The sequence below is a fragment of the Myotis davidii genome, unplaced genomic scaffold (assembly GCF_000327345.1).
Source record: "Myotis davidii unplaced genomic scaffold, ASM32734v1 scaffold238, whole genome shotgun sequence".
NCBI lineage: Eukaryota > Metazoa > Chordata > Mammalia > Chiroptera > Vespertilionidae > Myotis > Myotis davidii.
The window spans coordinates 2,464,230-2,476,495 of NW_006293779.1; the positions used below are offsets into that span (position 1 = coordinate 2,464,230).

At 54.4% G+C, this 12,266-nt stretch overlaps 1 protein-coding gene across 1 annotated transcript in view; it reads left to right on the plus strand.

The window, feature by feature from the left end:
• GALNT14 (polypeptide N-acetylgalactosaminyltransferase 14) overlaps positions 1-12,266 on the plus strand; it is a 179,656-nt gene that overhangs the window by 149,164 nt on the left and 18,226 nt on the right. Inside the window, exons 7-9 of the mRNA XM_006767571.2 lie at positions 3,726-3,813; positions 4,421-4,505; positions 5,630-5,733. Of these exons, the coding sequence (XP_006767634.1) occupies positions 3,726-3,813; positions 4,421-4,505; positions 5,630-5,733 (277 nt within the window). The remainder of the gene's footprint in view (positions 1-3,725; positions 3,814-4,420; positions 4,506-5,629; positions 5,734-12,266) is intronic.

A 12,266-nucleotide genomic window follows, 5' to 3' on the forward strand; every position in this document is an offset into this window, starting at 1 on the left:
TGAGGTCTTATTGCTCCTAAACTACAGTGGGTGCTCAGTAATGCTGGTTGAGGAAACCAGCGAATGAGTCTCCAGGAGTTTTTTGATCTCCCATTCACAGTGTGGTTTTATTACATGAAATGTAATTTTACTACATGAAATGCAGAAATGAGAGGTATGACTGCAGTAATGATTGATGGCCATTGGCTCCCAGTGGAGGGGTGGGGCTTGGGCTTGGATTTGAGTGTGTGTGTGGGGGGGGCGGGGGGAGGACAGACAGGAGCTATGGTTCTGGGTCTACCAGGGATTCCACCAGCTGCCTGCTTGACCTACTTGTGGACCTACCTGTGGGCTATAAAGATACAGCCTCCTGGGGCATGCAGGTGGGGACCGGTGATGGGCCTGGGTATCTTTACAGAGAGTTCCTCCTATAGGGGGAGCTATGGGGGAGAAGCCATCTTGCTCAGCTGTAATTGACCGACCTTCGCTGCTGCCAGCCGTTGACACAGTGCCCTCGGCAGGAATTAATGATTAGCTTCTTTTAGCAACACCAATTGAACACCTGCTGCCCACTAGGCTCTGGGCTGGGGCTGAGGAATACAATAGCGGAGCAGATACGACCTCCCCTCCCAGGGTCACTCAGAGAGATTTGTGTCCTGGCTTCAATGGGTCGTTTATAGTCTCCTGACGCCCCTTCTCAAGGTCATGGCTCCACACACCACTTAGCCTGAAACACCTCTCATTGCTTATCTCGTCTCCATGACTCTAAACAGAGGCTGTGACCAAATTGTAACAGGAATAATGGGACAGAACCCCTCAGAACTTATAGGGAGAGTGTACGAGAGCCTGTCCCAGCCCTGGGGGCAGAGAGCCCATGGTGGCTTCTGGGGAAGCCCATGGATGAGGCAAGCAAACAGCATTTCCTTTTGCATTTCAATTTCCAAATACTGAACCCTCAGGTTCAAGAGTTCCCTGGAAAGACTTGAAACATAACAGAGCTGTTACAGTCATGTTCTTACAGTGAAAGAATAGAGAGCCCTAACCGGTTTGGCTCAGTGGATAGAGCATCGGCCTGTGGACTAAAGGGTCCCAGGTTCGATTCCAGTCAAGGGCATGTACCTTGGTTGCGGGCACATCCCCAGTAGGGGGCGTGCAGGAGGCAGCTGATCCATGTTTCCCTCTCATCAATGTTTCTAACTCTTTATTCCTCTCTGTAAAAAATCAATAAAATATATTTTTAAAAAAAGAATAGCAGTGATGGCGAACCTATGACACGCGTGCCAGAGGTGACATGCGAACTCATTTTTTTGGTTGATTTTTCTTTGTTAAATGGCATTTAAATATATAAAATAAATATCAAAAATATAACTCTTTGTTTTACTATAGTTGCAAATATCAAAAAATTTCTATATGTGACACAGCACCAGAGTTAAGTCAGGGTTTTTCAAAATGCTGACATGCCGAGCTCAAAAGGTTCGCCATCACTGGAATAGAGATTAAAATTAGCAACGGGAAAAGGTACACACGGAGAGCTCCAGGCACAAACTTCCAGCTGCCCTGTCCCAGTCCTCCTGCACACACAGCACTTACTTCTCCCAGCAGGCATCATGCATCGAGTGTTTCGAAACAAGGAGCCCACCTGAGCCTTGTTGTCCAGGGTTTTTCTTGGGGTCAGTCACACAGACATGGCTGATCAACCCCATGCTGTCCATGCACCTCCAGAAGTCAAGTTGAGTTGGGACCACATGGCCAAGGCGCTAATCCTAAATCACATTGTTAGCATAGCCTATCTGTTGCAGCCCATAGGCTCCCAGCAAATAGAGATATTCTTACAGGCAGGACATCCCAAGGGCTTAGAAGTTACCTCAAAGGCTCTGGGCAAGGGCCAGGCATATCTTTGGGGAAGGTTAGTCCTTTATTGTTCAGTACAAGGGTCTATACAGGGCTTGATGATGATGCAGACCCCCCCAAAACTCAGCAAGCAAAGGCAAAATGAGGGTTTGATCAGCCTCACAAAAGGTCATTTAAGAATTCAAATCACAAGAATGTCTTTAGGGGTGTGTCTGTGTGTAGATATTGGTGTGGACGGCTCTGTGTGTGTGTGTGTGTGTGTGTGTGTGTGTGTGTGTGTGTGTATACACACAGATGCATGATGACAGTGGCCTGCGAGGAGCCCCACAGAACTGTGGCAGCTGGGCAGGTGCTGTGTCGACCATGAAGGAAGCATCTGTGCACATCCCAGAGGTGGAAGCAATGCATTGGAAATGAGCATTTTTCCCACGTGGGCCAGTTGGCCTCAGAGCCACCTTGTCACTGTCAGGATGAGTCACACATGGAGGCTGAGGGCCAGATTAAATCTGTGAACGTAGAAGCAGGCCCTTGGTGAATCTGACCTTAAAATAAGAAGACAGCCTCATTTGGAAGAGAGATTGAACCAGGAAATTAAATGGCTGCAAAGAGAAACAGAGGTTCCCACCTGTGCCAGCCAGGGGTGTGGGTGCGGGGGATTGGAGAAGTGGTCCTGTCTGGGTCTCCTCGGCTGCTGGGCTCTAGTTAGCCATCCACTCTCCCTGCCCACAGCTAGCTCACCGCCCACGGGGCCCAGCGTCCCCTCCTGCACACCAGGTACCGGGTGTTCACTCAGAACTAGGGAACATTTAAAATATATACAATGCCTTGGCGGCCCCCGAGAGGTAATGAATTTGTCTTGCAGATTTTGAGACTGTCCTCTGGATGACTTTGATGCCTGTGGGCAGGGCGGCCTGGGGCCAGTAGCAAGCAGTGAGGCTGGAAAAGTAGATGCAGGCCTGTTTTTGATGGTCCTGGATGCCAGGCTAAGGAGTTTGAACCTTCTCTTCCAGGCAGCACAGATCTTTAGCTGTTGAGCTGCAGAGTGAGGTTTGCATATGAGAAACACGACTTTGACAGCCGCCTGTAGACTGGAAGGGAAAGGTGAGAGGGGGCGGGGAGGTGTGAGGGGATAAAGGAGAGGCAGGAGTCATTCAGAGGAGCAGTCTGGGTGATGCGCAGAGATGAAGCTTCTTAGTTTAGTGCTGGGGAGGAAGTGGGATATGTGATGGTCCTGTGACAGAAATAGGGAACCGAGGGAAGGGAGTGCAATGGGGGAGGTGATGAAGCCACCACCGCAAGGCTGTGTGGAATCCACATGGTGGTGGCTCCCCACACCCCAGACCTGAGTCTGGAGGCGAGGAGGGAAGTCAGGGCTGGAGGTACAGATTCGTGAGCATCACAGGCAACAACTGAAGTTAGGAATTTCTGGAAACGCTAGTCATCAACTTGCCTAGAGACATAGGCATAGAACGAAAGTATTTGAAAATTCCAGGAGGTTCCCAGGGGTGAGGCTGCTCCTTGGGGCTGCAGGCTTGAGGTCACCTTCCCAGCTGACTCTGTCCTCTGCCTCCTGAGTGCCCCCTGATGGTGAAGGACTTCTGGAGCCCCCTCTGTTGTCCCCTTTCTCAGTGCCCAGCCCTCTCAGCCAGCCTCCGCCTTGTCTGTCTCCACTGTGCTGGGGTGGCCACTGTGCCAGGAGTCTTGGCACTTTCAGCATCGGAACTAGAGAGGTCACAGTGTCCGGTGCCCCATTTCACAGATGAGATCATTGAGACACAGGGAGGAAAGTGTTTGGTCAAGGCCCCCAAACCAGTCTGGCACTGCCAGGGGGAGCCCTGCCAAGCTCCCTGATTCCCCCCACACCGCATACTGAGTGCAGGTCTGTTGTTTGGCAGGACTACACGCGGGTGGTGTGCCCCGTGATCGATATCATCAACCTGGACACCTTCAGCTACATCGAGTCGGCCACAGAGCTCAGGGGGGGTGAGTGCACTGATGCCTTCTCCCGGGGGCACTTTCGGTTCCTCCCGGTCTTTGCTGTCCAGGGGGAGAGGGAGCAAAACTTGCCTTCTCGTTCCTTGTCTGCAACATCCAGCCCTGCATCCCCTAATGTCAGTAGCTCCCAGGTGGCCCTTACCACAGGGGAGGGGCAGGTCGCTCTCAGCCCCCAAGCTCTGCTCCAGCACAGGCCTCACACCCAGACATAGTGCCGCCTCCACCCCAAGACCAACTTTAGGTGATTCGGCCCCTCCAAACCTCCTGTTCCACCTTCCCGAGGCTCCTGGCCAAGGGCCACATTCTATAGCTGACCATCTTTGCCCCTTGAGGCTCTGTTACATCGCCCCCTGTACCCTCTCCCTTTCATCCCTAACTGCAGAGAAGGTGCAGAGAGGCAGGAGGCAGGAAAAAGAGAAGGGAAATGGGGTGAGGTGTCTCTGCTTCTGCTCAGCGGGGTGAGGCTTGGTATCCCTGGGACCAGCTTCCCTGGGAAACCGGGTACATGCATGCCCTTCAAGAACAGAGACAGAATGAGCGAGCTCGGCAGGTACCCCAGAGAGACCAGATCAACCGAGAAGGTGCTGTGTTTTAGGGTTTGACTGGAGCCTCCACTTCCAATGGGAGCAGCTCTCCCCAGAACAGAAGGCTCAGCGCCTGGACCCCTCGGAGCCCATCAGGTAAGTCAGGGCCAGGGTGGGTGGCTGATTCATACCCTCCTGCTCCTTCCTGCTCTCACATGGCAGAGGGAGGTGTGCAGCATTGGATGCTCAAAAGATTGGGCAGAGACCAAGAGAGCCCTTTGCCAGGCCAGTGCCACTTCTGCCCTCATTTTAGGAGGTTTCTGTCCTCATGGAAACTTCTGTTAAGGAGATGGGGCTGGTGGAGACCTTCTGCTGGGGAGATGCCCAAGGTTGTCCATCGACAAACATGTCATGATGTACTTGTGCTTCCTGCTAAGCACAGGAGGGTCCCAAAGGTCCCTGTCTGAGCCTCTGACAGGAGAAACGGTGCCTTCGGGCCAGGAGGAGAGCCGAGGTCTTGGATGTCAGGATTAAGCCCAGGAAGGTGGCGTCAGCCATTGCAGTAAGTGGAGGCTGACACCGAGGCCTGGCCACTGTGGCTGATCAGCAAACACACCTACTCTGTTTTGTGTGAGGACCTGACAGTGGCTGGTGCGGCCGAGGGAGACTTTGTCCTGATCTACATTCTCTCTTCCAGGCCCCATTGTGACCACCCTAATGACTTCCTTTTAACTTGCTTACCTTTATAAAGACCCTCTCTCCAAATAAGATTACCTTCTGAGGTACTGAGGTTAAGACCCCAACACGATCTTTAGGGGGACATAACTCAACCCGTAACAGAGGGGGAAAAGGAAAAAGGGGAGAGGAGCTCAGTCTCAAGAAATGGACGCGCTGTTGACAGTTGCTACCTCAGCCCTTCTCTGCCTGTTTAGTGGCCCCTGGCCCCCATACCCAATAGTGAGCTTCCCAGAGAGCCATGCTGGGCAGGGCCTGGGGGAGGCCCGTGCAGGCGGCCCTCAGAGCAGCCGGGGGTCTGTGAGCCCTGGTCCCCCCATGGCAGGTGTGCTGATGAGTGAGTTAGCCTGTCTGCCAGGTCAGGAGATTTATAATCGAAGGGAAAACCCCAGTTTGTGTGTTAGGTGAGATGGAAAAGATTGGCCTCCCCGAAGAGGAGCGAAAATGATAAGAAAATGACCTGGAGTTCTGGGCAGCTAGGGCAGAAGAATGTAACAAATGATCCCCTCCCAGAGTTGATGCTCTATCTTCTCCTCTATGCACAGGACTCCCATCATAGCTGGAGGGCTCTTCGTGATGGACAAATCCTGGTTCAATTTCCTGGGGAAGTATGACATGGACATGGACATCTGGGGTGGGGAGAACTTTGGTGAGTTACTGCCTCTGTGCCCTGGAGCTGGGGTGGGGAAGGTGTGTCCTGGGACCACATGTGCCTGGGAAAAAGGGTCAGGGAATGGGGACTAAGTTACTCCTTTGGGGGAAGGCCAGGTGTGGCACCAGAGAAGGGAGCGGTTGCTGGGAGGGTGGAGGCAATCGGGGACTCGCTCCGTGGGACCACCAGGCAGACCCAGAGGGGGAAGTGGAGATGCAATAGCCAGGAGAACCAAAGAGGAACGCCCAGGGCCAGAGGCAGGCATGAGTTGGGAACATGGAACTTTGAGAATTTGGAGTTGCAATGAGACTGGAGAGAAAGAATGAAGAGCTGGATAGACAGTGACACTGGAAACATCTGGCTCACATCTGTTGGCTGCTCTAGGCGTATAGCACTCAGCACTGGGTTAATGAGGAGGCTCTGGGGTGATTGCGATAGAAACTCTGGGGGCAGCTTGTCCTTATCTTTCAGTGCAGAAAAAGGGGTGGGGTGGTGGGGCTGGGTTAAGGTTCCAAAACTGTGCCAGCTATGGGCCAGGTGTAGCCACAGTGGTGAGGGCTGCGGTTTGCAGAAAGAGCGGTCGGAGGCCCATTCCATCTGGTTGATGACACTTAGTGGCCTTCCAGTTTCCTTGTGTATTTAAAGCGTAATGTTGGGGTGCTTCTTGGGGTCACTGTGAAAATCTATTGAGGTAAGTCTATAAAAACCCAGGCACCACACCACACGGGCACGAGAAATGTTAGCTTCCCTTCCTTCCTTCCAGCAGGGAGTCCTAAGAGATGACTAGAATATGAGCTGCACACAGGCGGGGATTTGGGTCTGCTTTGCTCACAGCTGTCTGAGTGCTTAGTATAGTGTCTGCCACAAAGGAGGCCTCGGTAACTCAGTAAGGGAAGAGGATGAGTCCTGTAGTGCTGGGGGCCCGTCTCCTCCCTGGGCACCGGGCACTGTGTGTGGCACGGGCTCCCCTAGCAGGGCAGAGGCCAGGAGAATGATGCATGGGGCTCGCCAGGCATTTAGCAGTGATCTGGTGCATTGTCCTCTGCCATTGTTTTCTCCTGTCCCTGCCTCCAGAGTGTTTTATGGCATCTTCCTCAGTCACTAAGAGTTATTCCCTGGGAATTTATGGCTGTTGGCCTGACCCACCGCATCTGTTCTCCCAAACTGGGCAGTGCGGGGAGATCCATCAGAAGAGTCTGTCTCCTGCCACACGGGGGCCAGACTGGAAGCTTGGCCAACAAAGCAGAAAACCCCAACACCCCCAACCACACTGACTCCCCGTCTTGGACCCAGTCCCGGAACATGAGGGGACCTCTGGTGGGGCTTGGGGTCAGATCTGCAGGCACCGGCCCAGGAGGACTTACTAGTAAAGACAGGTCCACCCTTGTTCTCAGTGGGGATGAGATTTCCCTCTTTCTGGGCGGAGCTGGCCGATGTCCTGATGATTGGAGCACGGCCTTTAGTGACGAGCTCTAGCCTTTTGTCCCAGCCGCCAAATGGATTCTTTCTGTGACACTTTGACAGCCAGCGGTCGTCCTATCTCTGCTCAGATGCTACTACGGTGACGCGGTCGCCGCTTCACAATTCAGCATGTTCCGTTGCTGAGAATTTTGTGTTGAAGCACTAGAAAATTCTTCTACGTCCAAGCCCACCTCCCTCTCTTTTGTCTGTCGGGGCTTGTGCCCTTTTGAACCTCACAACATGAGTGTGTTCCTTCTTCCGTGGGGCAGCCCCATTTGGACTCAGAGAACACGTTATTTTAATGATGGCACATTCGGTCCCGCCCACCAGTGCCTTCTCTGTGTAGCAATGTTGACACACATCTGCTCAGATCAACTGGCGATCTCATGTGGTCGCTTCCAAGTCGGCTGCCTTATCTGGGGCTGATTCAAATGGGGAGGCAGTGGGGGCTTTTGCACAGCTGGGGGAGAGCAGTCTACACCCCATCACAGAAAAGGCGGTGCAGACGGCTGTCACGGGGACACGTGGTCTTCTCCCCTCCCAGCATTCCACAAGCTACAGCCGGTGCCAGCACCGGGCTTTCTTTTTCTTAGCGTTGCGTGTGCCAGGAAATGCAATGCTTTTCCCATGGTGGACCCAGTGTGTGGACGGCATCAGTGCTTTGGGGGAGGGTAACCGGGCACCTGAGGACACGAAGGTAGGCTTTTGGGAGAGTCTGTGCAGGATGGGAGTGATGATCAGGGGTCTGATGGGGTTGGAGGGCGATGATGCTTTAGCTGCAAGCAGAGATGGTGATGAGACATGGAGGAGTCTGCGTGTGAGAGTGAAGTGGGTTCCGCGCCAGGGTGTGGCGAGTCCTTGAGGGTGAGGTGCCAGAGAAAGGAGCAGTTGCTGGGAGGGTGGAGGCCACCAGGGAATTGCTTCAGCGACCAAGTGGATGCTGAGGGCCAGGCAGCTCACCAAGTCCCGAGACCTGACCCCCCACCATTGTTCACATCCATTCCCCTCTTCATCCCCAATACTCTCCTGAATGGCCCCGCCTCTCGTCTTCTCCCCTCAGAGCTCTCCTCGCACACCACACGCCTGCCAAAGTGCTCTCTCTGAGATGCAGGTCTCGGCCACCCTCCCAGGCCTGGCAGCCGCCACTGTCTGCTATTGTCCTAAGGACGAGGCCCACGCTCCTCAGCTCGGCCCCTCCTTGGCCTTGTCCACCCCTCCAGCCTTCAGTCCAGAGGCTCTGCCCTGATGGTCCAGACTCCAGCGACCTAGCCCCTCCCCACCAAGCTGAGGAGCACAGCACTGGGCGCCTACCCCAGGACTTGGACGCCTTCCCTGGCTCCTCTGTTGCCCCCACCCCACCCCCCCTGCTCTGTGCCCCTAGCAGTGGGTCTCCTCTTCACCCTGGCACTGAGCGCTCCCATGCATTTGCATTTACTCATCTGTGCCTGCCGCCCTGCCTCCTGTTAAACTTGGAACAAGGCAAGAACACTCATCCAGCTTCTCATCCACAAGGCCCAGACGGTGGAATCTGCTCTCTGTGCTCAAAAGCGAGAGACCGGGAAGAGGAGTCAGGGTGGGAAGGTCAACATATGTTGCGTCTGTGAGGCTCCATGCACAACAGGTCTCACTGCATTAAACGGAGAAAAAAAAACCAGCGGGAACAGGTGCGTCCTTTCCAAGGAGTGGGAGTGCTGTGTGTGCCAGGCGCGTTTGCCTATTTGGCATTGACTATAGTTCACAGCACAGAATCCATGAGATTCCTGAGAAAGGCTCTGGCCTGGGTGACCTTCTGGGTCCTCGGTGGCAGGCTGCCCCTGCCCGCCCCTCTCACTTTCATCTGCTGGAAGCAGCCTCAGCTGCCTGGGAAAGCCGGCCCCCATGCCCTCACCCAGCCCCCATGCCCTCACCCAGCCTGATCTCTGTAAGGTGCCTATTCCCACACAGTGTTTCTAAGGGGAGCTGAATAGTTTTGATAATTACACTTGCAGTTTAGCATAAGAACAGGCTTCAGGGGAATGTGGCTTTTAGCCTTTTCCCCCCCAGTTGTTTTGCATTAAAATTGCATGCTTAGACTCCAATTTACATAACACAGGACACACAGCATATCTGATACATCTACTCACTTCCAGCTGCACCTCACTTTTAGCTTTTTGCCACTGGAAGCAGTTGCTCAGTGATGTGTGTGTGTGTGTGTGTGTGTGTGTGTGTAGGTGGGGGTTGCACATTTCTTAAAAAAAAAAAAAAGGAGGCCTTAGCACATATATGAAGGGTGAGCGTGGGGTTCCTGGATTTAGAAGGGGGGATTTCTAAAGCATAGCAAATACAAAGGCAGTGCTGAGGAAAGAGACAAGGTGAGACCTGGAGAGGAGCTACCACCACCCACCCATCCCCTTAGAATGTAGTCGAGGACGTCAGGGTGTGTCAGGCTTGGCACACACACTGTGTGTATGGACAAGGGCTGCAGGATCGGATGGGCCAGAGTTTGAATCCTCTAGTCGTTACTGGCTGTGTCCTTGGAATAGGTACTCTGCTCCACGGAGCCTCTTTCCAAGTCTTTAAGGTGGAGACAGTGGTAGGGAGAATGGCCGGCCCCAAAAGATACCCGCTCCTAACCCCCGTGCAAAGAAAAGAGTGACTCGGAGTCTTGTTCAAATGGTTAGGAAGACTTCCCTCAGGACTCTCACAGCAGGCGTCAGGACTGGCAGTAAGGTAGGGAGATGAGTCAACTCTGAATCCAAGAACAGGAGGTAGGGAGGGGGTCGGTGGGTGGAAATTACAAGGGTGGGGGATTCCCTCTCAGCTGGCTCAGCAGGATTCTCGCTGCAACTGGGAAATGTAGGCTCAGCGAGGGTAGGGACCAGGGTCAAGGCCCCTTGGAGAAGAGAGCTGGCCAAAGCTGGGGCAAGGAGAGCATCGTGTCACCTAGAACCTGTCAGGGCTTCACCTCCCACAGCAAAAGGGACTTTGCAGATGTGATGAAGGTCGCTGACCGTGACATTAGGAGATGATCCCGGATTACCCAGGGGCCCAGTCTGATCACGTGAGCCCTCAAAAGCAGAGAACTTTCTTCAGTTGGAGGCAGAAGTGATGGACCAGGAGAAGGCAGGGATGTGGGCCGCACGAGCGAGGCTGATTCGGCCACTGCTGGCTTGAAGGAGGAGGGGGAAGCATGGACGTAGAGGTTCCTGGCCTACAGGCAGCAAGGAAGAGGGACCCTCAGCCCCACACCCGCGAGGAACTGAGCTCTGAACGACCTGGAGGAGCTTGGGGGCAGGTTCTTCAGGCCCCCGGTCAGGAGCAGGATCCCGCCCACCTTCACCTTGATTTTTTTTATTTTGCCCTTGGGAGGCTCTCAGCAGAGGCCCAACCAAACCCCGCACTAGGTGAGTGTAGTCATTTGTTACAGCAGCAATAGGAAGTGACCCCACTGCCATCTCCCTGGGACGGTTAATTAGAAGCAGGGCCTCCACTTCCCCTTGGGGCTCCCTGAGAGCAGCGTTTGTTCGAGGAGATGGTGTGGGGCCTGCTGGAATGGTTTAGCCCTCCAGCCTTCCTGCCAGCCTCGCCCTTCCCAGGCTTGGTGGCTCCAGGGGAGGGAAATGGCCTCGCCTGAGAAGAACCCCTGAGTCTGATGAAAAGTCACCTCTTCCCCCGATTTGGAGAGCAGAGTGAAAGCAGGCTGCTCTGTTCCCTATCGGGGCTGCTCGCTAAAGCCCGTGCCCAGGTGCGCGCCCCAGAGGCTGTTGGGATGTTGGGGTGACTAACAAGCTGCCACCGGAGGGAGGACGGAACAAAACCCAGCCAGGGGTACACGAAGGGGTCGTTTTCCTCCCGTGGCTGATGTGTGCGGAGCTGAGAGGCTCTGAAGATTGAGGTAAAAGCAGCAGACGGGAAAACGGGGAGCAGGAAGAGCAGGTTTAGAGGCGGAGGAGAGGGGGCAGGCTGGGAGGGGGGTGAGAGGGGAGGAGACACTGTGCCTGATGGCATCCAGTGCACCTCACTGGTGTGGAGCCCGAGCAGAGCTGGGCTGCGGGATGGAGGGGAGGCCTTAGTGTCGAGTGAACGTGGGATCGGGTGAGGAAGCCATGTCAGGAAGGCCCCCAGAGCCTTGGCGTGAAGAATGAACGCCAGGAGACCAGAGGAGTGGGAAGGGCAGGGTCAGGTGACAGCACTGTCTTGGGCGGGGCCCTATGCATGGCTGGGCCGAGGGGAGGGGCGTCAGCAGATTCAGAGAAAAGCTCCGTGCTGGGCCTCGTGAACACAGGGAAAGGAGCAGGTGTCGGGGGGCGAAGGGGTAGGATTGAGACATAAGGTGGAGGTGAGGCTTCACTTTGCAAATGAGGAGGGAACATATGTCTCATTTGAATACGTGGAAAGGAAGAGACCACAGCGGAAACGTGTGCGTATTTTTGGGAGAAAGCTGGCACGGGGTGTGTAGGTTATATCTCGTAGGCAAGGCCCCCTTCCCTGGTTTTGAGGGATGAGAGTGTTTTCCTTTTTAGGAACAAGAGCAGACCGTGTTTTGAGATCCTGGGAAGGCGTCCATGGCGGCACAGTAGACCTCACACCTGCTAAGGGAAGACATTCCGGAGACTAAATTCACAAGTGTGCTAATTCCCTGGAAACACTCATTGCAAGGTGGGGGGTGGGGGTGTGCAGTCAGCTCAGCCCACTCATTGCTCCTAGTCTCCCACAGGCATCAGCTTGGGGCACACGATCCCCACTGCCCCCGCCAAATGCCAGATCACTGCACCGGGGACCTTGATGGAGAGTAAAAGTCTCAAATGTTGGTCCGTGAATTTCAAATGCCTCCCCTGGCAGAAGGAGGGAGCTGGACATGGGCAGAGGTGGCGATGCCATCGGTGTCCGTGTGCTAAAGACACTGGCTGCATAGCTGCCGCTGATCTTCCCACCGCACTGAGAGTTTTCAGTTATTCTCAAGATTTCATTTCATGTTGACAGTGACCCTGTGGAGTATTTTTATGACCTTTGTCTGACACAGTAGGAGATCCAGCCTCGGCCGGGGCAAGCAGGTTCCCCCCTGACGCGGCTGACCCCAAAGCCACGCT